The sequence below is a fragment of the Doryrhamphus excisus genome, chromosome 5, assembly GCF_030265055.1.
Source record: "Doryrhamphus excisus isolate RoL2022-K1 chromosome 5, RoL_Dexc_1.0, whole genome shotgun sequence".
In the NCBI taxonomy this organism is placed as follows: Eukaryota; Metazoa; Chordata; class Actinopteri; order Syngnathiformes; family Syngnathidae; genus Doryrhamphus; species Doryrhamphus excisus.
Window position 1 is genome coordinate 8,646,068 of NC_080470.1, and position 27,495 is coordinate 8,673,562.

Below are 27,495 nucleotides of genomic sequence, written 5' to 3' on the forward strand. Positions count from 1 at the left end.
ACAAATAGGCAGCTGAGTAGAGCACATAATGGGACCCACCTAGACCAAAATAGGGCAAAATACTGTAAATATGTCATCATGAATGTGCCTGTTACAACATGCTCACCACATGGATATACAGTATATATAGATACAGATACACTTTGTATCTTTAGAATGCACACAAAGTCTCACATAAGGAGTGTCAGTGATAGGCAAAATTGCTAATAATTTGCACTTTTCTTTTAAGACTACTGACTCAGCAGTACTACAAAATGTGAATATGAAACAAATCTTCTATCTCCCAAGGAAGGTAAAGTCCTAAGAATGACATCCACAGCTGACATGGACAGCTACTGTCAAGAAATGTCTGGCTTGTGTTGTTATGTTTTTATTTAGGACTATGAAAATGTTGACACCATTGCTAGTTTTGATTAAAAAAAACTGTGCTTTACGCTTGCCTTCTCCAATCCACTCAGGAACTCCACATAATCTTCACAGCGCTGTCTTCCTGAAGCAATAACCATGCAATTCCATGCAGTAACATGGAATAGTCCATTGCATGAGAAGGGACAGTGGGAGCAGTTGAAATGCACCATGATAGATTATGCATTTTGATGTAGTTTTAAGCATGTGAAATAAGACTAAAACAGTAATATGTACTTTAAATCAAAGAAACGTTTGGGGGATTTTGGACATCTTGGGGCCCTAGGCAATTACCTGTGTTTGCCTGATGGTGAGTCCGCCCCTGGTCAGTCTGATAATGAATATTTTCATGCGTCTGTACATTTTGAGGACTGTGAGTATGCAATGTTTTGCACTGGAATCCACGTACAGTTTAATAAATGAGGCCCCTGGACAGTATCTGCAAAAATCGGTTTGCTCTTCTGCATGCTCGTCGTCACACTGACTTCAGTTCTTCCTCATAACCAAATGTGAGTTGGAAAATGCTCACAATGGATGTTGTCTTGCCCTCTGGGAAGGAGTTCTCTTCATGGATGAATCCTGGTTTTCATTGTTCAGGGCAAATAGCAGACAGCGTGTATGATGTTTGGGTTAGCGGTTTCTCTATGTCAGGGGTCGGCAACCTTTATTATGAAAAGAGCCATTTCACCCCCTTGCTCACTAAAGAAAAATAGCCTGGAGCCGCAAAACATAGTATGTTTAAAACAAAATTGGAGGGAATTTGGGGGGTATCAAAGTAGCTCAGATGAGAAAAAATGAGTTGGAGTACTCTTGCTAGTATTACATTAAATATAAACTTACATAAATATATGTGTACATTACTGTAAACTTACCTGATACCTGAAGTTCCAATGCTGCTGTTTTTAGATGATCTCTAATTTATTTTTTAGAATTGTCAAATAGCTCTGGGAAAGTATGAAAAGTATTTATAAAGTATTTTCCTTAATGTTTACCTGTGAGAGAGAACTGAATAGCATCCTGTCTGCTCATCCTCGTACTCATCCAATCACCAGTCAGAACTCAGTCAGGATGCATTCATGGACTCACACAAAGTTGGATTTTTTAAAACTCATTACAAAGACATGCATTTTCCCCACTGCGGTGTTAAAAAATATTCAAGCGTTGCAAAGGGAGCCACAACAAAGAGGCTGAAGAGCCACATGCGACTCTGGAGCCGCGGGTTGCTGACCCCTGCTCTATGTCAACTGATCAAATGGCCCGTGGTGATGGGGTAGGCATATGTTATGGGCAACCAACACAGGTGCATTTTATTGATGGCAAATTGATATCCTGACAAGATCCCATTGTTGTACCATTCATCCACAAGCATCACCTCATGTTGCCCATTAAAAGAACCAAGCAAAAACAGAAGTGTTGCATTTATATTTTTGTCAAATGTATAAACAAAATAGAGTGCAGCACTAATTTAATTGACACCATACATCCCTGCTGTTTTTAATTATTTACAGGACTTAACACAAACATGCAAACAGCACACATACCCATCCACACACAGCATTTGTCACAAGAAGCAGAGGGGCCCCAGGACTACTGTGACCTCATACATGTGCGTCCATAATGGTGGCAGTTTTATACCCAAATCTCTGATAGGAAGTAACTGCATATCACCTCGATGTAGCTCTGTGCTGCCTCGAACCCTCACTAACACCTCTACCTGGAAGCAGATACAATGAAGAGCTCAAAGACACGAATGGAATATGTCATACAGCTATAAGAGCATACCTCATGTCCCATTGTGGCCATTGTGGTATGGTGTGAATTGATCTCTTTGCTGGAGTCTCCCAGGAAGTGGATAAAGTCATTGTTGCCATCCAACACAGTCCTGTTTGCTGTACTGCTGAGAATCATATTCTGGAAAGATGTGTGGCTGTGTAATCGTAAAAACCTCAGCTGGACTACATCCACACCAGGGTAACCAAACTATGAAGCAGTGGAGAGGTTCACATTACCTCTAGGAAAGCCGCTCATGTTGCTTCATCAATCCGCAAAGGTCAGTCTTACCTTGTCACCGCCATGTTGATGACTGAACCATTGAACTGATGATTTGTGCCTTTCTGGATTCCACCTGAATGTTATCTACACAGCAGAAGAAAGATTTTGGTACTCCTGCATATGGTTGCACCCACTTTGAAGATTTTGCGTTCTTACCATTTCCAAGTGTTAGATCAATTAGACAATTAGACTATCAATTAGATCTTACCTGTGACTGCACAGGGTTAATGCAGGTGCTTCCTCCTGCTGTGAAGTTACAAAACACTTTCACAGCATCATAGGGACAACCTTGGTTGGGGTCCATGTAGAAGTAACCTGAAAGATAATGCACCTCCAGTAAAAGTGATCCAAGGAGCAGCCATTCAATATGTTTCAAGACCTGACTGGGACTCTCACCATCCTTCAGATGTGGGTGTATGAGTCCAAGCTCATAGCAGGTCGTGCCAGGGTCATCTTTGGTTCCTTGAGGCCAATTGAAAGCTTCATCGTCTTGAGACTCTCTCACATCAGTCTTCACTGGACTGTGCTGCTGTAGAGGAATGTATTATTTTGATATATCAGATGCAGTCTGGCATTGACATATCCAATGTCATAGGAATGTCATATGACATGTACAAAGTAACGTTTATGGGAACGAACCAAACAAACCTTTGCAATCGATCGGTAGCTTGTGATCTACATCGACAATGTAGTGGCAGCTAGTGATAATATAGTGAGGTTCGAGGTGCTCAATTAAGTGTTCAAACCCAATGATGATTGGGAAGGAGTAAGATCCAAGTTTGACTATTTAATGTATTTATAAGAACAGTTTTCATTTTTTCTCTCTTACACTTTTGTTTCTCATATCTCACTGAAACAATACCATAAAATGTATGTTTTTCTTTCCATGTTCACGATGGCTTATGAAATTATTGTTTGGCTGGGGTGTTTTTTTAATTAGACTTATTGTAGGATGATTATTAATGAACTGGTTGTTATTGGCACATGGTTGGGTGCCTTGGGCTGGGTTAGAGTGGTTGGCTATGGGAGTTGTTGGGTTTTCCTGTGTTTATAAGGATTGATGTATAAGGATTGGGTAGTTTGGACTTCTTCCCACTCCCTTTTAAACATGTGTACGTATACATATGTAATTTCTTTTATTTTGTATTGGTTTTGGTTGGTTTGTTGTAAACGAAACGAAACGAAATGAAACTAAACTAAACTAAACTAAACTAAACTAAACTAAACTAAACTAAACTAAACTAAACTAAACTAAACTAAACTAAACTAAACTAAACTAAACTAAACTAAACTAAACTAAACTAAACTAAACTAAACTAAACTAAACTAAACTAAACTAAACTAAACTAAACCTGACATTACTCATCCCCCTGGCTCTTGACAACTCACATGGGAGTTTCTGGTGTGATGCTCTTTCAAATGTGCAATGAGGTTGGTCATATTAAACCTTTTTCTGTGCTACCATATGCTTGACAAGTTTTGCACTCAGCTTCTCCGTATTTTTCCGATTTGAACAGAAACTACTGCCACACGGCCCACATCACTCTTACTTCAAGCTACTTTGCTAATAAGTTGTTGTTGTGGGCTCTATCCAGCCACTGCTTGATTGATGTGGAGTCTGCAAATGACTGCTTGTATCGGAGAGCTTAGATTCAGGCCAATATTATCTGATACTTTTTCACTAATATCAGCCTGATAGCCATTATCAATATTGGATCGGGACGCCCCTACTGTGAACACACACACATTACCACCCTACAGCATTGTAGTCAGTCACAATGAAATTAAGCAAATATAAATGAAGCATTCAAGAAAGCAAAGCTCATACTCACTTTTTGTTGTCTTTGAAGGAGCTTGTGTTCAGACTCGGATGTGTTGGATCTTGTTAAGGTTTCAGATGTCTCAACGGGTCTATATATATATTTTGGTACCTTTCCTTGGTTAGGTCCATATTTTCCTGGTAAACCAGTTTTTCCCTGAGAGAAAATGACAGTAAAACATCAAATTATTATACTTTTGTTTTTATATACTGAATGTCTTACTGGGGGTCCTTGCTTGCCCTTCACCCCTTTAGGTCCGCTGGTGCCTTGGACACCTTTCATTCCCTGTAAACATAGTTAGTCACAATGCAGGGATAACAACTGAGAGACATATTCTTTCTTTTGTCAGGAACACAATGGATGTGACCAACTTCTGACATCTTATCTCATTGTATTGTAAACAGTTACTGTTACCTTCTGTCCAAGGTGACCCTGTTCAGAAGCAGGAAATACATCAATTTAGACATTTTCGAGTATTTCCAAGAGAGAAAGTTACTACTTTAAAATAAGGGTGCCATTAGAAATACTTTAGAATCAGATATTAATAAAAAATATTAATAAAAAAATAAACTGCTACAAATCACAAGATAATCAGCAAGGTTACATCCTGGTTGCAAATCCAATGATTCCACATTTAGCCCTGATGCCAATGTTATGATAAATGCTAGGTTCCCATTAAACATATTTGTAAGTCTCCATATTTTTTACTCTATATTGTACAATATATTAAAACATATACTGTATTTATACTTTTTATGAATCTTATTTATTCTCAGTAGGCTGTTTTGACTGTTAATTTATTATGTCATTATTCATCACACTGTGAAAATCCCTGATGTGCTATAAGGGTACCCTTACTCCAAAGTGGTACTGAAAAATACTGAGGGATAACCTACAGATTGTCCAGGGGAGCCTTTTAGGCCATGCGGCCCAGGAGAACCAGTATCCCCCTGTTAAAATCAACAAGTTGGTGGTTAATTCCATGTTATAAAAACATGACATCAGAAGGAAAATGAAAAGGTACCTGCTTCCCTTTATGACCTGTTACACCTTTTGCACCCTGCAAACCAGAATTCCCCTAAAATCATGGCATAGGAGGTCAATATTACTATTATTATATGTACAGGTTTATTTTAGTAATACAATTATTTGAAGCACCTTTATTCCTGGTGGACCAACTGGCCCTGGCATCCCTCTTTCACCTGGGAGACCCTGTATAACAGGAAGAAAGGGTGATAGAAGCCACGTTTATACTTCTGCATTTTACATCATATCTGTAGAACTGTACCGTGTCACCGCCTCTTCCTGTATCACCCTTCTGTCCCATCAGTCCAGGGATACCCTGAATCAAGAGCAGATATTATGCTACGTTAATGTTATCTTCACAATAATAGTCCATCCATTTTCTATGCTGCAGGGATGTGCTGGAGCCTATCCCAGCTGTCTTTGGGTAAGAGGCGGTGTACACCTTGGATTGGCCAGCCAATCACAGGGCACATATAGACAAACAACCATTCACACTCACATTCATACCTATGGACAATTTGGAGTCGCCAATTAACCTAACAATAATAGTTTAAAAGTGATATACTTTTGGACCCAATGGTCCAGGAGGTTCTCCCGTCTTTCCTGGTGGTCCACGTTCACCCTAGAAGAACAAAAAAATAACTTTTGTCAAGTGCATTATATGAATTATAAAGGTGGCAATATAAAGAGCTACAATACAGTTAGAATGTAGTATAATAATTAGGGGACACAATCCTTTTTGGTCTGATAATTATCGGGCCACAAAGCTAGCTGGGTAACCAGGGTTTTACCATGGTGAGGATACCGGCTTTTGTCTGCGACTAAACCCCTTAGAGCCACAGTTTACACTATTGTGCTGCTTTTTTTGATCTACACTATCTACTATCTACACCATCCATCAATTTTCTATTCCGCTTATCTTCATTAAGGTCACGGGGGTATGCTGGAGCCTATCCGAGCTGACTTTGGGCAAGAGGCGGGGTACGCTCTGGACTGGTCGCCAAGCAATCGCAGGATCTACAGTATGTTTGCCAGCAGAATATGACATAATCACAACTAATAGATGGAAATGTGTTACTTTTTGTTTCTTTTCTATTTTGTTTAATAGAAGTGGATGGATGGAAGTGGTGTCATATTTGGTTAGGGCAAATCTACAGGTACAGTTTGTCTAATCCACTGAGTTTTTCCCCATATAAAAACTCACCTTAAGGCCATGTGCACCAATGTTCCCTGTGATCCCAGGTGGTCCAGGCGCACCCTATGGCATTATATTGTGAATGTTACACCATTTACTGCTAACACAGATGATGATAGGAAGTTCAAAACTTAGATCCATGGAGTTTGATTTGTAGTTTGTGTGTTTTGAGTGCAAAGTTTCCATGTGACGCCTCATTGCCCTGTAGTAAAGAATTGTTGACATCACACATCTCCCTGCATGAACCACTGCTTAAAATCACTGGAGTTTGGTGGTATGTTCCAAAAGGGCGTGACTATTGAGCATTACTGTACAGCAATGTGTAATTAGGATGGCCTATAAAAGACTAACACAAATGGCATCATTTATTCAATGTTTCACAATGCCACGACTAAGTGCAATTTCCCCGAGACCAGGGGATCGGCATGCTGATTGCAGGAATACACCAAGTTGCGAAAAGACAGAGGGATGGGAGTTGCTCTTAGTACCATTGACCGACCGCGACCAGACCAATCACGTGTAACGACGGCTGCAATATCCGGACCACATATCTGTGTGGTCGGTCCCCAACTGTGTCACAGATTGCTGCAGAGACCCAGGGACGTGGACGAACACCGTGCACACGTACAGTATGTGTACTTTACTATGGGACAATGAGGCGAGACATGGAAACTTTGCACTCAAAACACACCACCGACAAATCAAACCCCTGTGGGCCTAAAAAACAGCCACAACAAAAATTATGTTTTTAAAGCCCTTCAGTGTATATTTTACCTTTTTACCGGGCCTCCCTGGGACTCCAGGAGTTCCCGTGTAGCCAGTGTTACCCTTTGGTCCGAGCAGGAGATGTTTTTTTAAAAACAATCCAACACGAGAGGATTTTATAGGATGACATAGTTTTCTTACCGGATATCCTTCATTACCCTGAACCCCATGTAAACCATCCAAACCATTTAGACCCTGAAGGTGAAACAGAAGTTAATTATCACCATTTCTGCAAGACAGGATAGCTTTTTCAAATATTTGTTGTGTCAATAGGGATACTTGCGGGTACTCCAGGTCTCCCTGCAGGTCCAGGCTTCCCTGGTGGACCTTCAGGTCCCTAGAAAAGAAACCCTATTACTGAGTCCCAATGCTAATGATATACATAACAAAACAAAACATACTGTAGCACAGTGCAAACAGCACAACACATCACATAAGATAACATAACAACTTTTGAGTGACTAGATTTGCAAGATGTCGTATAGTTCCTCTGTTGTTCTGATTCATTTTCTTCCTATGGAATATGTGTCTGTGGCTATAGATAATGTATTGTAATATAGCAATTTTTTATTCATACATGAGGCATGAATTCAATGTATTGAAACTAAACTTTGAGTATCCCATTGCTGGGTCAAAATATGGCCACCATATACATAGAATATTACATGAAATTACATCACATGACATTATATGGTTTCTGACTCACAGTTTCCCCCAGGGATCCTTTCTTCCCTTTTTTTCCAGGCTGATCTGACCATCCCTTTATAAAGACAAAATCAACATGCAATATATTATTTACAATCTACTGTAAGATTGGTACAGTGGTTCCCTTACTGTTGTCCCTTGAATCCCCTTATTTCCAGTTGGACCGGGAGGACCAGGTGATCCGGGTCGACCTTTAGAACCAGGAGGCCCAATAAAGCCTAAACTTCCCATTTTCCCCTGATAGAAGTTTTTTTAGTGTACATTAAAGAACAATTTAAACAATCAATTTAATTATTGAAAGCAAATATAGGAAGGCAAAGGCTCACCATTGCTCCATGTGTCCCAGGCTCTCCTTTTGTACCCTTTAGACCTGTTATTCCCTAAGAAAATCATAGGTTTGTGTATCAAAATGTAAATTAATAAAAAGACATGTACAGATTACACATATCATGCACATCACGGAACCTCACCATGTCTCCTTTGATGCCTGGAGGACCAATATGACCTTCCTTTCCCACACTGCCCTGATTAGCATGAAAACACCCAGAACAGAAAGTATCAAACACTGCTTGGCCTACAAAGAGATTTACAGCTCTAATTCTGTTTCACCTTTGGGCCAGGATTCCCAGATTTGCCGCCAGGGCCTACTTTACCTGGGAAACCCTAGAAGAAACATTGACTCGGTTAATTCTCCCCTTTGACCGAATGTGCTGCTGATGACACTTACAGGTGAGGATGGTCCAATAAGACCTGGGGGACCAATGTGGCCAGGAGGACCCTGAAATAAATGGAGAGGTTGAAAGAAGTAAGAATATTGTATGCAAAAAAAAACAAAAATCAAACAAAAGTTGGGGTTAAACATTGATGCTAACCGTAAGTCCCTGAAGACCCTTCTGTCCTTTGGCTCCAGGGTTTCCAGTATCTCCCCCTGGTCCAAACTGTCCAAGCATCCCCTGTAGACCGCTCTGGCCTGGTTGACCCTGCAGAAACATTATAATCATGAATAATTTTACACTTTTATCACTTTCAACATTGATAGAAAGGAGCTAACCTTAAGTCCAGAGGATCCCTGTGCACCTCTGTCCCCGGGTACACCAATATACCCCTGTAAGATAACCAGTGACAACATGAGAAAAACGTTCAGAATTTTCCAGTGCATTTCAGTAGGGACAATTATTAACTTGTTTGCCTGGAGGGCCCTTCACTCCCTGGGGACCTCTGACACCACGGTCACCTTCAGTTCCCTTTGGTCCTCTCCAACCAGGAGGTCCTTTGCTGCCTTTATCACCCTAAAATAAATTGTATGCTTAGTCTGTTTGCATGCATGGGTGTAATTTTGACATAAAAGTGACTATTCACATTGACTCACTGGTGTGCCTTTTAGTCCAGGTGGTCCCTCAAACCCCTGGAGTCCAACTGGACCCTAAAGAAGAGAGTTCACAGAGAATACAGAAGGACTAAGTACAGTAAGTATTGTCAGCCTCTTCAGAAATGTTAGTAAGCTTACATTTACTGGTACAAAATGAAATATGTATCGGACTGAAATCAACAACACAGTCTTAATCTAGCTACCTCCTCACCATCGAGACCTGCAAGTCCCTCCTCTCCTGGAGGCCCTTTGGATCCCTAAAAAATATATAGTGAAATTAAACAACATCACAATTAAAGGCCAAATACAGTATGTATAGTCTTTTTAATGCAAACATTAAGAAACCATAAACAGAAAACAATCACCTTTTCACCTTTGACCCCAGATGGGCCATTTGGTCCTTGAAGTCCATTGTTGCCCTAAATGTGAAAAAAATGATGATATTCAAAGAAGGAAACAGAAAAACAACCAAAAAATAAAAATAATACAATATTTTTTTTCTGATTAAAAGTTAAGAAAATTAGTCCATAACAAAAGAGATTCAAAGATAAAACATTTGTAAACTCAATTTACAAATTGACTTGGTGATATTCAACCACTTTTCTTTACAAAAGTACTCAAAATATGTCAGATTTAGCCCTGGGCTAAGATTGGGGGCCATTCATTAATGTTTATTTTCTTCCGATAAAACCATAATTTTGTTGATTTGGATGTACGTACATATGCTTAATGCTGAAAGGTCACTACAGAACTACACTAAGTGGAACTGTTCATAAGTCCCTCCACCTTGAGAGAGCCCTCATATCGTATGTATACAATATAAGAATATATGTAATGCGGTTATACTGGATCTTTTTAAAATGAAAATGTAAATTAAAACTTTCGGCATTAAAAATCTTTATACTTTTCCGAGTCCTTTTTAGGCATGAAAAATTATGGAGAAAAAATAGTGAATTATGCACTTTTATTATTTTTAATTCTTTTTTAAAGCACATTTTACTTCCACCCATCTATTTTCTATGCCACTTATCCTCATTAGGGTTGCACGGGTATGCTGGAGCCTATCCCAGCTGACTTCAGGCGAGAGGCGGGGTACACCCTGGACTGGTCGCCAGCCAATCACAGGGCACATATAGACAAACAAGCATTCACACTCACACTCATACCTATGGACAATTTGGAATCACCAATTAACCTAGCATATTTTTGGAATTTGGGAAGAAGCCGGAGAAAATCCACGCAGGCACGGGGAGAACATGCAAACTCCAAACAGAGATGCCCAAGGGGAGATTCAAACGCAGATCTTGTCGATCTCCTGACTGTGTAGCCACCGTGCGGCCTGCACATTTTACTTAAATGACATCAAATAATGCATATAATGCAGCTGGGATAGGCTCCAGCATACCCATGACACTAGTGAAGATAAGCGGCACGGGTGGATAATAATAATTCCAAAAATACAAATAACAAATCATCATTATATATTGAATCAATATTATAAATATTGCCACAAATCATACATGCATTTACAAATAATATAAAAACACACTACCAGAACTGAAAATTTATTTTGACATACGCCATATACAGTACACCCACTTTTCAGAACTATACAGGTTCAAATTTGTGGATATAAAAACAAACTTACAGGATAACCTGTGATTGCACTGGCCCCAACTGGTCCTTGTGGCCCCTTTCCACCTGGAGGGCCTCTGGGTCCAACCTCACCCCATGGTCCAACATTACCCTGTATACCCTGCAATAAAAATGTGCTGCCATGTCAATCTAATCTGCCCACCTCCTTCAGAGTTCAATGTTATGTTAACTATTACTCAAAATCTTACCTCAGATCAATATTTGTATGAAATATTAGTATACAGTGTCACTACAAGATGTATGCTACACTATATTGATAAAAACATATACAGTATAAATATTTCAGCAATGCTCTAAAATGAGCATGCTAAAGAAATTAATAATCATACTGGAGGTCCTGTGTGTCCACGTGGTCCAGGCATACCCATCTTGCCCTGAAGGGGAGATGATATCAATGAGGAACGTAAAAAAAAACAGTGGCTGACATGTTTTTATAAATGTATAAAATACTACACTGGTCACTGTTGAAAATAAAACTACTTACTGGGGGGCCCGGTTTTCCTCTTATTCCTTTATCTCCTCTCTTGCCCTTCCCAAGAAAGTTAAAAAAAGCATTAAAATGAAACATGTGTTGTAATATTATGCAAGAATATACACGATAGGATGAAGCAACCATTACCTTGTTTCCTTCCATCCCTACAAGTCCACCAGTGCCTTCTTTCCCCTTTGCCCCCTAAAACGAACCAATACTATGAGGAATACAATTAAAATACATTTTTTTTCTTATCAAAGCAATTTCTAATATCATATATATGTTGAATTGTTTCTCACTCTTTTCCCCAGCTTCCCAGGTGTTCCTTTCATTCCTTTATTTCCAGCATCTCCCTGGAAAGAAGCACCACATCATTACAAGTTAGGATTTATTCCAAATGCTACCGACTGTATAAAACACTCACACTTTTCCCTACAGGTCCCTGGATGCCGCTTGTTCCTGGCTTTCCTGGTAAACCCTGTCGTACAGGTGACCATTTAAATCTTAGTAAAGGAGGTTGATAATGGAACTAGACCACTTCATCAAGGTTTGGCATTGAAAATAAATATTTGGATTGAAAAACATGTAGTGTGACTAAAGTATTGTCACTGAAGAAGACTATTTGTCTGTTTTATTTTTCAATTGAGTATTTTTCATAGCACCTTTTGCTGTTAATAGCTCTTTTTCTGCAATGCCAACATTTATTTATAACCTCTAAAGTTAATTTTAATAGAGGGAACTCACTTTTGGACCTGGCAGTCCAGTGTCCCCAGTCACTCCATTTGTACCAGCGGGACCCTTTTGAAAAGATATTTCTTGTAAGTGTAACTCAAATAATCAAATAGACAGTTTGACAGCTAAGACACCAGTTCCAAAACATGACTGATTGCCTTGTACATTATCTGCATTTTGCATTTTTCCAATGATCAAAAGGAGGCGATTACAAAAAATAAACTTTATACTTCAGGTTGGTCTTACCATTGCCCCATGGATTCCATCTTGTCCTCTGTCTCCTGAATGACCTTTTAAACCCTACAAAAACAGATAGTTCCTCTTCATCTTCAGCAAAATTCACTTCCACAATCAATAAAGTAAGTGACACGCTTATCAGTAAGCTTAAATCAATTGTTGGTCTTAATTCCAATCAGAATACTTAGTCCATCAATAGTCCACAACATTACCTTTAAGCCTTTTAGCCCAAGTGTGCCTGGGACTGCTGGGCTTCCCTGTACAGTTAAAACCCACAGCCAACATTTTTATTAGCTTATTGTATTGCTTTCGGAAATACAGAGTAAATAATAATAATAATCATAATATTAATAATAAAATGGTAACACAAAATTCAAAATTCAATACCACTGTAGCATCAGTTTCTATCCCAACATAATGCTCCTTTTCCACTGTACAGGACTGGCTCAGCATCAGAACAAGACACGTGAACAAACAACAACAGTGGAGTTGGCCAAAGTAAGGAGACAAATTTTATCCAAGAGGAGACTGAGGGCAAGAAAGAAATTGATCTGGTCAGCAAAGTGATTATGGAGATAAAAGGCACAGCAACAGAAGTCAGCACGTGTGTTCATTTTTGTCAGTTTTACAGTATATGTCTATCGTCAAACATTTGTGACATTTACTCAAGAGTGGTTGATACTGACTGTTGGATCCCATCAGACTTTGTCAATGGAAAAGCATCAATAGCGAGTGCAGCCGTGTAGAGCCAAGTAGTGTACAGTGGCAAGGGAATCATTAGTATAGTCAGAATTAGGTTCAATAGAAAAAGTGTAAAAGAACACATTACATTTTATGTTATCAACATTATCACAAGAGCTGTAAGTAGTAACTAAAAAACAATACTACTATATAATGTTTGAGATGAAGGCCACAATAAGAAGTTTAGACACATAGGAACCTTAATACCACGTTCTCCTTCTGGTCCTGGTTCCCCAGATTTTCCCATTTCTCCCTGCCAGAAGAAAAAACAACCCAAACCACTGATAATAATTAACATTTCACAATAAAGAAATCCAATTTAAGAAATACATATATTATATAGTATATACATATACTCACAAAAGGACCAGGTATTCCTGAAAATCCGTATCGACCTTCACGACCCTTTTTTGGGAAACACGACATGAACATATTTGTTATTTACAATTTAGATACAATACTGCACCAAAACAGTTTAAAGCATATCATTCATGTCCTACCTTGTCTCCTCGAGGTCCAGGTACTCCTTGAATCCCTGGTAGCCCTCGGTCTCCCTATAAAGACACATACAATACATGAATCCCACCCAGCAAAAGCAACGCACTTCTCGTATGCGTTGTAAAATGCCCTTTAAACGCACCTTCGGCCCATCTTTGCCTTGGTTTCCCTGCTCTCCCATGGTTCCATCAATTCCCTGCAAAGATGGATTTACTGTTTACTGTTCACGCAGGATTTTCTTCATCCGTGTGTACCCACAGTTGGTCCCGCAAGCCCTGCTGGTCCTGTTGGCCCTTGAAGTCCTTCGAGTCCTGATGGACCTCCACGTCCCTTAAAGCCAGACTTTCCAGGAGGTCCTGGGGGTCCCTGCATGTTAACATCACAAGACCATGAACCTTTATTGTGCTGTACATTTTTCATTGTTAAACAAGAACCTACCAGGTCTCCTTTAAATCCTGGATAACCTTTCACACCCAACATGGCTTTAGTCCCCTGCGTTATACACAAACACACAAAAAAACACAACAAGCTTTTTGATATGTGATGTTAAAGAAGGCATTTTAGCTGAAGTCAATAGTGCTTTAAATAATCTTACTGGATCACCTGAGGGTCCAGGCAATCCTGGATTCCCATTTGCTCCCTGAAATAAGAATGTAAAAAACATCCACAGTGAGGCATTTAGGAGTGTATATGTACAGTCAGCATTGGCCTTGTTGACCTACATAAGGACCAAGGGGTCCTGGCTCTCCTATGTCTCCTTCATCCCCTGGACGACCCTAATGAAGGCACAGTAACTCATAGAGGACAGGTGCCATTAAATGTTCTGCTATGTTGTTGTTTATGCTGTTATACTCACAGGATCTCCCTTAGTACCTGGGGGTCCAACAGGTCCGGGTTTACCCTGAGTAAAAAACAAAAAGGATTTTTATGGAATTATACGGATGTTCATTTTCACAAAGTCTGTTGCCGTAGTTTTTAAGATGATTGACAATTATTGTCAGTTAAAAGTCCCCCTTTGTCATGAAAATGAACTTTATCATGTTTCCACTGCATTTCAGCCCTGCCACAAATGAACCAGCTGACAAAATGTTAGTCATTCTCTGGTTACCAGTGTTGACACGGACAAGCTGGAGATGAGACTAGAGATAATTCTGTCACCCTGATTGAGAATTACAGACTGCAGGATTGTGAGAGAGGATTATGTTTGGTAACATTGCTGTTCTTCTGTCAACTATGGTTACAACCAAGGGAACATATGCAGTCATCATTGCTTAGCACAAAAAAGGGCATCACAGGCAAGGATAGTAAGTTTGGACCTCAATCAACCATTTACCGCATCATTGTGAACTTCAAGGAAAAATCTAAAATTTTTGTGAAGATGGCTTCATGGCAAAAACAAAGGTCCAGCAAGCTTCATGGTTGTCTCTTTTGGACTTTTGGATGATGGCCTAGTGTTCAAAAGGGCGCAAAAAAGCCACTTCTTTGCAGGATAAATATCAGTGACAGACTGGTAGTCTGCAAAAGATACAGATATTGGACTCCTGAAGACTGGGGTAAAACCATTTCCTCTTATGAATCCCCTCTCTGATTAGGGCATCCAGAAAAAAGTTTGGAGAAGAAACAGTTAGCACGACCGTCATTCCAGTGTCACGCCAACAGTAACGCATCCTGAAAATATTCATGTGTGGGACTGCTTCTCACCTAAATGAGAATGCTCACTTTCAATTTGGCCTAAGAACATAGCCATGGATGAAGAATGGTACCTCTGAGAGCAACTTTTCCCAACCACCCAATAACAGTTGGGTGACAACCAATGCTTTTTCCAGCATGATGAAGCACCTTATCTTGAGACAAAAGAGATAACTAACTGGTGCGGTGAACAAAACATTGACATTTTGGGTCCATGGCCAGGAAACTCCCTTACTCACAAAACTCCCAAACCTTGATCCCTTTGAAGACTTGTGGTCAGACTTCAAGAGGTGGATGGACAAACAAAAATACAATACAGTACCTAACCACTGACAGCATCTTTAAAACATTGCCTGTACAGTACAAATGAGTCAAGCTAATAGAAAAGTTTGGTGTCCTGTTGTACCTGAGGACCCTGTATGCCTGGAGAGCCAGCAGTTCCATTGGGACCAGGTTCTCCCTAAAGGCAAACAGTAAGCTCCAGGTGAGTACCATGATTGGTCTTTTGTGATTAGCCTGTTTTAAAAGCTAATTTTGGTGTGGTACCTCTGGTCCAGTTGCTCCTCTAGGGCCAATTTCACCTTGTTGACCCTGAGAACAAACAAACATCTTGTCAGTCAGTTTTGGGTAGAACTGAATCAAAAGTGCTGGTTGTTTACTTACTGGAGGACCATTCACTCCTGGGACACCTTTTGCTCCCTTTGGACCCATTTTGCCCTGGGGAATCAGAGTAGGTAATGTTACGTTGGAAGTTTAACAATTATTAATATTAATATAGTCATGGAAATAATAATGGTTTGATTTAAAATGCAAAACAATTTACATTTGCAGTGTGTTCGATGTATTTTATCCTGAATGTTTCTCCCATGTCCACGATTTTCCTCTTTGAATTGTTTCTTTTTCTATTGCACATAGAGCAATTTATAAGAACTGCTCTACTGTCTTAGGAACATCACATCTATCACATTTTCCAGTCTCATGCATACCTCCCGGCACGGTGGTCTAGGGGTTAGCGCGCAGACCTCACAGCTGCAATCCCACCCTCGGGCATCTCTGTGTGGAGTTTGCATGTTCTCCCCGTGCATGCGTGGGTTTTCTCCGGGTACTCCGGTTTCCTCCCACATTCCAAAAACATGCTAGGTTAATTGGCGACTCCAAATTGTCCATAGGTATGAATGTGAGTGTGAATGGTTGTTTGTCTATATGTGCCCTGTGATTGGCTGGCGACCAGTCCAGGGTGTACCCCGCCTTACGCCCGAAGACAGCTGGGATAGGCTCCAGCACCCCCCGCGGCAGAAAATGAATGAATGAATGCATACCTCCAAAAAAACTGTGACTTCTTTAACGTTGTGTGTCCTAATTGAACACTAATAATTATTGTTTCCGTTTTTCTGTAATTGCCACCCTGATGACTCTCCGTTCTCTCCGCGTTCTTTCATTATTCCACGGAATTTGCCATATCTTCATCCTCCATCCATCTATCCACGTGTGCCGCTTAGTCTGACTATGATCGTATCACCTATCCCAGCTGACCTCGGGCGCGAGGCAGGGTACATCCTGAACTGATCACCAGGCACAAACAACCATTCACACTCACATTCATACCTACAGGCAATTTAGAGTTGACAATTAACCCATCATGTTTTGTAATAGAAAACCCTTGCATGCATGGGGAGAACATGCAAACTGCTCACAGATAACATCTTCATAATTTATTTCCAAATTAAAGACTTGGCTTTTAATTTGTCAACTTTGTGAACTGATATAGTTTCTGTTCTTCATTCTTGCTTTGCATACTGAATACAGTATGTCTGACAACTGATTTCCCACCATTCCTACAAGGGCTTGTACCCAAACAACCCAACATGAGTTCCCGCACTTTGAATTCTGAGTATTATTACTACTATTTCATTGACAATACTTAATTAGTGGCCTGTGGGCCACATGCAGCCTACGGACAATTCCCAAGTCACCCAGGCTGTTACTTAATTCTGAATAAAATATGATAATACCATTACATACGTACATGCAAGCCTGGTGGTCCGCCAAACCCTGGTGCTCCGCTTAGTCCCTGGAAAAAGTCAGAAGCACACACAAACTGCACTGTTAATATAATATGGTCCAGTTAGCTAAATGCTTAGCACTGACCTGGGATCCTGATGGTCCACGGAAACCAGGAGGACCCCTAGCTCCTGGTATTCCCTGTCAAACAAGACAAGAGAGATAATGGCATACAAAGTAATGGCGTAAAGGTTATATGTGTTTAACATTATACAAGAAACATTGTGGAGATAATAATGTTATATCTGACCAGGTAACCTGGAAGCCCAACAGTGCCTCTGACACCTTTATTCCCCTGGTGACAGTAAAGACATAAGGGTTATATGAAGAAAATGAGTGCAATTAATCTTGAGAAATGGATGTTCTTGCCAACCTTGTGTCCTTTCAAACCTCGATTGCCTTGTGCTCCAGGTTCCCCCTCATAACCCTGCAAAGTAAAAAGCTTTAATCCTGCTGTATAGTTATATGTAGACAATAGGGGTGTCACAAGATGAAAACGTGACAAGATTTCTTGTTTGAGAGAAAATCTTTCTCATGAGACAGGTGATGAACTATGGCATTGCTACTATGAATTATATTACAGCACTATGGAAGTGGCAGTGTGCAAGGCACATTAGTGTGGACCACATATTAAGTGCTTAACACACAGTATAAAACTGGGAATCCAACCTACCACTGAGTTCCCAGCATCCACCGTCAAACGTTCCGGGAACCACAACTGGCTAACAGGGACAGCTGTCCCCAAGCAGAAGCTGTAGTAATTCTACATATGATCAAAGCTACTTAGATTTGTCAGATCAAAACACGTAGATTGTCATATTTGTCTGCACCCTTATTCACTGAGTGGTTCTATTGAGCAGTTCTATTGATGCTTGTTACATTTGGCTGAGTGCAATTTACAAACATATCACATACCGACAAGCTATCTGTGTTGACAACTTAAAGCAAAGAGAGTTGTGCCTTAAAAGTGAAAGTTTCTAACTTCACCTGCAGTTGTGCAAAAGCATCGCTGTGCAATGTCAGTCTGATGCCAGTCTGAAAGCTACATAAAACCACTCCAAAATTCAACGGCCAAGTGAGGAACACCTGGTACACCTGGACATCTGTGGTACATGGCTCATAGCAAAAATAAAATAAACAAAACCTATGAAAAGTATATAACTAGTATATAGAAAAAATATTATTAGGAAAAAGCGGGCTGCACAGTGATCTAGTGGTTAGCGCGCAGGCCACACAGCTAGGAAACCCGGGTTCGATTAATGTATGTTAGGTTAATTGGGGACTCCAAATTGTCCATACGTGTGAATGTGAGTGTGAATGGTTGTTTGTCTATATGTGCCCTGTGATTGGCTGGCGACCACTCCAGGGTGTACCCCGCTTCTTGCCCGAAAACAGCTGGGATAGGCTCCAGCACGCCCGCGACCCTCGTGAGGATAAGCGGTACAGAAAATTAATGGATGAATGGATGAATGAAATAAATGTGTTGGGTGTCTCATGACACCTCTAGTAGACAATGCTCTCAATTGGAAATACAGTACACACAAATACGACAGCAACATCTGGAGTTCACCCTGATTATTATTGAAGGTTGAAAACATTCTTACCCACTCACCCAGCTCCCCTTTGCTGCCTTTCTCTTCACGGTAGCCTCGGGGCCCCTGATGAATCAAGCACATATTTTAAAAAGCAGCTAGATAATTAGTTAAATGACTACTATCAGAGTATTATCTGTGAATTGAACTGCATCACACTGCTTTTGAGTTAAATTCACCAAAACAACAGTATAATTCTAAAATCCAGTATTTTAATTTCAAATTTTGGACTTTAACACAACTTTGACACATGTGTAATTATCATTATTGCCGTATTAAATTGAATTGAGAATTATTTAATGACATCAACTATTTTGATCGCCTGTTAGATCTTATACATCTAGATGGAGAGCAGGAACGATAGCACCTATATAAATAACCTGTAAAATTATACTGAAAAAAATATTTTTAAATGATAATCGCATTGGCTGTGTCAGGAGATTCACCTGTTCTCCAGGTAAGCCCCGGGGTCCTGGTTGTCCATTGTCCCCTGGGGTCCCATCAGTCCCAGGTCGGCCCTGGGGCCCCGGCATACCTTGTGTCCCAGGGACACCCTGAGGCACAAAACACATGTTACACAGATTGTATAGTGTTATGAGAACTTGTAGGTAAATAATTTATTATTGTTATTCAAATGTATCTCACCTTACAGTAAGGTACACAAAAATAGATTGGTTACTGAGGAAGCAATCCAGAAATAATCCAGAACTAATGTGTTGGGTAGTTACTGGAGAACTAAGGCGTGTCAATTGTGACTAGTTACTAAGGAAGTAATGAATAACTAATGAGGAACATAATGAGTCAGGCAGGTTAGGCAGGGTCGTTACTCCTTAACTACTGTAATTTTGTGTATCTTATATCAAAGTGTTACCATAAAATGTAATACAAGATAAAGCATAAGATTTTGAGAAGTGGCCTGACCAACTAACTGGAACTGTGTTATTCATCACTGAAATCTGAGCAGAACTCAGCTCACGGGGCAAAGTGGGTAGTAAGTCATCGTTGATGCACTACACTGCTGATGGGGATGTCATACAACTTTGTGTCAAAAAATCTAAACACTCCCTTTACAATCTTCTCTCCAGGTTTGTATAGATGGCGCCACAGTATTAACTTGCCCTTTTAATTTGATGTTTTGCTTGTTGTACACAATGCATGATAAATAAATACCATTGCTATGGAGTAGTCAAACAGCTGGTTCATGGGCTCAAAAAATTTGGGGACCAATGATCTAAAGAAGCATAGCAACTGCTTCTTTAGCAACTACCCCTATTTGAATAGGTGTCATAAGCACCCACTGGATGGACTTAAATGTCTTATTGGCATTGACAAAAGGAAAGCAGCATACAATGTTAAGGTCAAGAGATGCCTACCATTTTTCCTTGGACTCCTTTACGACCTTGCTTCCCGATAATTCCAGGCACCCCCTTTAGAAGACAAATTTGATTCATCACATGAATTACTGTAAAGGTTTCTTGAGGTGTATCTTGTTTGCTTTGTGATGTTAGATACCATTTAAAGTAGTCAGTTTACGGCTTGTATGGAAATGTATCCACTGTCCACTGAAAATGGCTCAACACCATCCAGCCATCCATTATTCATTATTCATCCATCCATTGTTTTCCAATCAGTTAAAGGTTCGCTCATGTTCAGGTTTTACACAGACCAGAAGACACAAAGTCGAATGACACAAACCCCCCTTACTCCTGGAGCACCCCCTACAGGACACTTCAAGGGACATGGTCAAATGCATTTTCCAAGCATACATACTTCCTCTTTTTTGGCTACTTACAATCGGCCCTGCATTTCCAGGAGGTCCAAGAGGTCCTGGAGGTCCCTTCAGTTTCTGATGTTAAATAAAAACATCAAATAAACACAAGTAAACCTATGTACTGTAATAATTGTTCCAGTCTGCTTTCAAAATCCATCTCCTACCGGCCATGAAGAAATCAGCTTCATGTAGAATTTCTTCTTCTGTAAGGAAAGCAATTACTGTTTTATTATTTTTGGAGATTGGGTCATATTAAGAGATTGGGTCACCTTGAACGCCTCCCATTCCTCCTCAGGTGTTTGCAACACAACAATAGCAGGCATCCCGGGTGGACCAATGGGGCCTATGTGTCCAGTTTGTCCAGTTCTTCCCATCACCCCTTGGTACCCCTTAAAAGAAAAAAATAATATTACATCATCTGCTTGCATCACATTAATACAAGTACATTTATAAATTAACAAATGTAAATTTTTTTTGCTATGATTGTTAAGTTGCTGTATGACGATGCTAGCGTTCACATCGTGAGCATTGAGTAATGACCTCCAGCGATTCCTGATGTCTTGAAACACTTGTGGTGAGTTCCCTTATAGTTTGTGATTGGCTCCTGCCAAAGAAAGTGCTACTGTTTATAATAATAATATTTCAGCGATGAGTAGAAGTTCGGAAGTAAAGGACATGTCACAAGATAAGAACATAGCCATAAATTAGTCGCACTGCTGTATAAGTCTATACTGTCTTATACTGTACACTTGCAATGTAATATATATGGTATATGTACTTACTTTGGCCCCTTTTGGTCCTGGAAGTCCTGTTAGACCTGGTGGACCCTGTAAACCCTGGAAAAAGTTGTATAAATAAAAGAAATAAAATGTAGTAATTCTCACTTTGTCAAAAGTAACAATAACAAAACAAACAAATAACATTGTTATTATTGTATTATTTTCAAAAGTTTATATCAATAAGTAACTGTTCATTAATAGTTGTATTATTACTATCTGTATGACTATGTATTTAATAATTAATAACTATTATTATGGCTAATGGAATCCAATACATTTTTACCAACTGTGTTTGGTAATAAATAAGAACTTAGTAATAAACAAAAATATATTATATATTTCATTAATATTTCTATATTTTATGTTGTTAAAATCTTGAGATCTTGATGATAAGATAGTCAGTAAAAAAAAAACTAATGAATACAACGGTACCTTGTTTTTTGTTGTTAATTCTTTAAAATTGAAAATTGAAGCATAGGAAAAGCAAACATATTTTCCCCATAGGGAATAATGTAAAACCAACTGAGGTGTTGAATGACAAATGAAATGGCAAAGTGAAGATTCCACATCAGTTTTACCTTCATTGATGACTGATTGAGGAGGGGTTGATCCACACCAAGAACAAATTATCTTTGATTGATCTGTTTTGTTAAAACCATCAACATTACCGGCCTTTATTTATTATTTCTTTGCCGGGATGAAACTATGGTTTGTATTGCAATCGGACGTTTGTGTAACATTCTCTTTTGAGTTTGCTCAATGGCTGTGCCTTACAGGATACCATAGTTTTGGGTTAAGTATTAAGTATGTAAGTATGTATTTTCTGGATTATAAGTCGCTCCAGAGTATAAGTCGCAAGGCCAAAAATGCATAATTAGATAAAAAAAAACATACATAAGTCGCACTGGAGTACAAGTCGCATTTTTGGCGAGTAATTTATTTTACAAACCACAGACGATTACGTCATCTTGGAAGGCAAGTTCAAACATTAATAAAACAATAGCGAATAATAGGCTGAATAGGTGTAATATATGCTAACATAATGGTTATTCAGCTACACGAAAAATAAACATGGACAGAAAAGGTGTCAAGTGTTTATGTAACATAAACGATTTTAAGTACAGTACCTGTTTTGTTTTCTTCAACGCAGTAAGAGTAGCCTCCGCTTTACGTCAGTCCCTAACAAGTTTCTCAATTACTCCAAACTTTCGCTCTGCTGCTGCATTACTGTTTTCAGCTGCTAATTTCACTACTAGCAGTTTATAGTCTGAAGTATATGATTTTCTTTTGGGGGGCATTTGTGTTTTGTCGTTCTCAGTTGTCTTTGTAAGCTAACAGTCTGCTGTTTAAAGATTGAATTGTTAAGTAGGATATATCGGTGCAAAAGTCTAGAGTGCCCTCTTGTGGCTTGTCTGTGAAATTATATATATATTATTTCATTTATAAGTCGCTCTGGAGTATAAGTCATAGGAACAACCTATGAAAAAAGGTGTGACTTATAGTGTGGAAAATACAGTAAGTATCACCCAATTTGGGGTTGAATGTGTGCTCCAAGATAAAATACTGGGAGTACCCCAAGAAATACCACACATTGGGAGAACATGCAAAAACCAGAGTTGCCTAAAAAAAAAAAAAAGAGTTGCCTAAATGGACATTCAAACCCTTCTTCTCCTGACTATGAGGCCAACATGTTCAGCATTCTCTACCATGCAGCAACATTAATACTACTAAATTTATATGTAATTTGATAGTTTTGTGATGTTGTTGTGGTATTGTTGCGGCTACCAATAGTATATTGATCGACCACATCCTCAACATCCTTACAATGTCCAGGTAGACGACCATTTGATCTTTATCCTTAATGATGGGATGTGACAGTTGACTGTTGAGAGCTTTGTAGCCGCGTGTGAGTCGCACAGAGTATTCTTAAGCTGTAGTTTAGTTATATTGACAGAACAAAATTACATTTTTTATGAATTTATGAAGGGGCTGCACGGCAGACAAGTGGTTAGCGCACAGGCCTCACAGCTAGGAGACCAGAGTTCAATTCCACCCATCTTTGTGTGGAGTTTGCATGTTTCTCCGGGTACTCCGGTTTTCTCCCATATTCCAAAAACATGCTAGGTAGACTCCAAATTGTCCATAGGTATGAATGTGAGTGTGAATGGTTGTTTGTCTATATGTGCCCTGTGATTGGCTGGCGAGTCCAGGGTGTACCCCGCCTCTCGCCCAAAGACAGCTGGGATAGGCTCCGGCACCCCCCGCGACCCTCGTGAGGAAAAAGCGGTAGAAAATGAATGAATGAATGAATTTATGAAGGGGCTGCATGGCGGACGAGTGGTTAGCGCACAGGCCTCACAGCTAGGAGACCAGAGTTCAATTCCACCCATCTTTGTGTGGAGTTTGCATGTTTTTCTGGGTACTCCGGTTTTCTCCCACATTCTAAAAACATGCTAGGTAGACTCCAAATTGTCCATAGGTATGAATGTGAGTGTGAATGGTTGTTTGTCTATATGTGCCCTGTGATTGGCTGGCGACCAGTCCAGGGTGTACCTTGCCTCTCGCCCAAAGACAGCTGGGATAGGCCCCGGCACCCCATGCGGCCCTTGTGAGGATAAGCGGTAGAAAATGAATGAATGATTGAATTTATGAAAAAAATATATTTATGACTTTACTCTAATAAATGAATTACTTTTTTGCTCGTAAATATATGAAATTTGTTTTGAATATGACACTAATATTCCGATGTCGTAAGAGAGCATTTGGAACCACAAAACGCATAAAAACCAAGAACTCTGAAATACATCTATAACAAAATATCATCTTACCATTTGACCTTGGTGCCCGGGTCTTGGTGCTCGTCCAGAAAGTGTGTGTTGAAGATGCTGGTTTTCTAGTTTAGGACTGTTCATTGGAGTGTCAGTCGTCTCTGATTGGGTGGATTCTCCTGGAGTCCTTTCTACTGATGGTAAATCATATTCCTCAGCAGGATCAGTGATATCATTAGAGCCCATGCTGGTGACATGTCTTTCCTGTTGCTCCTCACTATCCATGCCTATGTCTTTATCACCATCTGTTTGTTCTGTTTCCAAAGTATCTCCTAATTTCTCATTGTGATCTTCCATAGTCACTGCTTCAAGAATACTTCCTGCTTCTCCTCTGAGAATGGGAGTAGGACCAGCGATGTTTGGAATTAGTGCACCAAAGTGTTCCTCTGCTCTTGTCTCAGTTGATACTTTTTCTCCTTTTGCTTTGAAGAATGGAGTTTCTACAAGCGGAGGTGACATCTCCGACCTTGCAGGTTGGGATCCTTGTGAGAAACCTGGAGTTGTGGGCCCCTCTGGTTGAAGGTGAAGACTTGGAATATTTGGATTTTCAGTGACTGACGTGTCTTTCTCATCTGTCAAAGATAGAAAAGGGACTTGTGTCCACAGTTCCATCCTAGATTCAGTTTCAGGGTAGGGATTCAACATTGAAGCTTCTGGTTCATCATCGTCATCTTCTTGACTTTTTTGTATGTCCATGACAGTTTCAGCAGCTTGGTTGTCAAAGATGAAAGTTATGATACTGCTTCCTGCATCCCCTCTTTGTGTCATCTGAGTGGCTTTGACTTGTACATTCAGGTCTTGAGAGTTGAGTGGTCCGGATGGTAGCAGGACGATGTCGGATGGGGTGGTCTCTTCATTTGGAACACTAACCTTCTGGAGAGACAAGGAGAAATGCAGGAAGACACTTCTATTAAATCCATCTACACTACAAACATGTCAGGAATAATCCAATTAGACACAAACAGTGTATTCAGATGTTTTAGTGTTGCTTTCAATGTAGTTCCAAATAGTTTCATGGCTCACAGATGTATGTTTTTCCTACCTGTGTGCCTGTTGAAGCGGAACATCTTTTGTCATCATGGAGACAGGACTGTAGGATTGGTGTCTTCTGTCCTGGCACATAAATCATCTGCTGAATGGTCCCCTGAACACACCATTAAACAAACAGATACAGTACATACATCAAGTAAAAGTAAACAAACCTATGTTCAGTTCAGTTGTGGAATAGTTTTAATTTGGACACATTCCATTATTTATACATTCACTGGACATAAGATTAGGTACATCACAATTTAATGATGAGGCTTTTACAAAGATAATAACTGTATATATTTAGCAATATATTTATTGGGACGTGTGTGGAAATGCCTTTGTTCTAACCATTGCCTTTGTTCCAATTCTCTGCACTGCTGTAGCTCAAACGGCATGCAGCACTAAAATATATTTCTTCTTCATATTTACTTCATATTTTTACATTTTATTAGATTATTGAAGTGACCCATGCCTGCATGTTTTAAAGAAAAACAAACATATTACTGCAGTGTGATGTTAACATTTTTAAAGCACATTTAAATTCTATTGGATTTTAAAACATTTACTGAAGTCCAATAACATAAAGAAATGTTACACTTGGTGAAAAGATTAACAAAAACTTACAACATTTCAAATATACAATAAAAAAAATGCTAAAATAGTGCAAATCCGTCCACAAATTTTCAGACAAAAGCTGAAATAACATTTTGTGAAATTATAAAATGTTAATACAGTTCTGCATATAGTGTACCTTACAGGCAGAACTATATTATTATGACAAGTTCTACCAGATGAATGGAGGACTTACACAGCTGAGCAGCAGTAGCAGCAACCCCTGCATGTCTTCTGATGAAAGCTTCTTCGTGGACTGCTTTAACTTTATATGTTGGCTCTGTGGGAGTCTTGAAGTCCTCGGTCTGACACACACACACACACACACACATACAGTTTGTTTGTACCCATATGCGGACACACACACACAGACTGTAGAACTTCGGGAACACCCTGCCTTTCTGGATGACCCAACCCTGCATGTTGGACTGGACATAAACAATGATGGACACCCCAAAGGTGCAGGAGAGGGTTTTGCCACACACATGATAATAAACATCAATGCTCATTTGAATCTGTACCAAATTATATACCTTTATTGATACCAAGTGCCTTCAAATGTCTTAATTGTGTCTTTTGGATAAGATACTGTAAGGTTATAGAAAAATGATATCCAAAAGTGGTGTTCTAAGTGGCCAATTCTTTCTTTAGGCTCAAATAATAAGTCTCACCGCTTTATGAAAAGAATGAATACAAACACCCGTCGCCTGCAAATCTCTCAGAGAAGTCACACAAAACAGCAGACTGCAGACGTCCAATGACGACTTCCTTTTTTTCACCACATTAGTGCTTTGCTTCCCATCGAACGTAACCTCGAGCCTTCCCGCTTTCATCTTTAGCCTTGACAGGAAGGTCGGAGAGTGAGGACTATGACCCAGGTGAGGAATGTATCATGGGGATCCAAAGAGTGCACGGCTGCAGCCTCACTGTCTCCTCAAAATGGATATAATTTATGGTAAATTTAGTTCTGGGGGGAGTTTTTGATGCCACTCCCTTAAGTGCACTCTTGGGGATGCTCCAAAGTCCAGAAGGTCAATCTGGTGTGGATATATCTTGGTATTTCTTATACATCTCTTGTATTGGATCTCATTAGTTTTTCTAGGTGCGTCAGTGAATGAGAGTCAGAAATGACCACATAACATTTATTTTTGCTTTTTTTGATGTTTTAGTATTTAATTTTTATTATACAATTTTTTTGTGCAAGTATATTTTATATATTGTCTTTATTTATTTATTCATCATTATTTAGTAGAGGTCCATCAGTCAAAGTTTAAATTCAATTAAACCTATGAGCCGTATGAGTTTATTCAATATTTTTGTATTATTGTTATCAATATTATTATTAATATTACTATGATTATTATTTAGTAGAAACATTAAATTTGAGCAGAAACAATGCTGGACTTTTTGCTACTTTTAACATATTATTAAATTATATATATATATATTATTTGTTTA

The 27,495-nt window shown here is 39.5% G+C and overlaps 1 protein-coding gene across 1 annotated transcript; it reads right to left on the bottom strand.

Annotated features, from left to right (window-relative positions):
- Nucleotides 1-1,766: 1,766 nt before the first annotated feature.
- On the bottom strand, nucleotides 1,767-25,470 carry si:dkey-21p1.3 (collagen alpha-1(I) chain). Its single transcript, XM_058072975.1, has 61 exons — nucleotides 25,436-25,470; nucleotides 24,394-25,318; nucleotides 21,569-21,622; nucleotides 20,808-20,861; nucleotides 19,462-19,569; nucleotides 19,028-19,081; nucleotides 18,097-18,186; nucleotides 17,797-17,850; nucleotides 17,674-17,718; nucleotides 17,511-17,564; nucleotides 17,389-17,433; nucleotides 16,026-16,079; nucleotides 15,909-15,953; nucleotides 15,769-15,822; nucleotides 14,530-14,574; nucleotides 14,396-14,449; nucleotides 14,269-14,313; nucleotides 14,112-14,165; nucleotides 13,932-14,039; nucleotides 13,816-13,869; nucleotides 13,676-13,729; nucleotides 13,536-13,580; nucleotides 13,375-13,428; nucleotides 12,647-12,691; nucleotides 12,444-12,497; nucleotides 12,210-12,263; nucleotides 11,890-11,943; nucleotides 11,765-11,818; nucleotides 11,613-11,666; nucleotides 11,478-11,522; nucleotides 11,323-11,367; nucleotides 10,986-11,093; nucleotides 9,703-9,756; nucleotides 9,541-9,594; nucleotides 9,338-9,391; nucleotides 9,150-9,257; nucleotides 9,020-9,073; nucleotides 8,841-8,948; nucleotides 8,696-8,746; nucleotides 8,578-8,631; nucleotides 8,439-8,492; nucleotides 8,295-8,348; nucleotides 8,098-8,205; nucleotides 7,970-8,023; nucleotides 7,547-7,600; nucleotides 7,405-7,458; nucleotides 7,273-7,326; nucleotides 6,508-6,561; nucleotides 5,869-5,925; nucleotides 5,566-5,619; nucleotides 5,436-5,489; nucleotides 5,302-5,355; nucleotides 5,174-5,227; nucleotides 4,692-4,709; nucleotides 4,500-4,562; nucleotides 4,290-4,433; nucleotides 2,854-2,986; nucleotides 2,666-2,772; nucleotides 2,467-2,541; nucleotides 2,188-2,385; nucleotides 1,767-2,119 (listed from the first exon to the last, which is right to left on the bottom strand). The coding sequence occupies exons 1-61, from the start codon at nucleotides 25,468-25,470 to the stop codon at nucleotides 1,967-1,969; spliced, it is 4,884 nt and encodes a 1,627-aa protein (XP_057928958.1). The 3' UTR covers nucleotides 1,767-1,966.
- Between the last annotated feature and the right edge of the window lie 2,025 nt (nucleotides 25,471-27,495).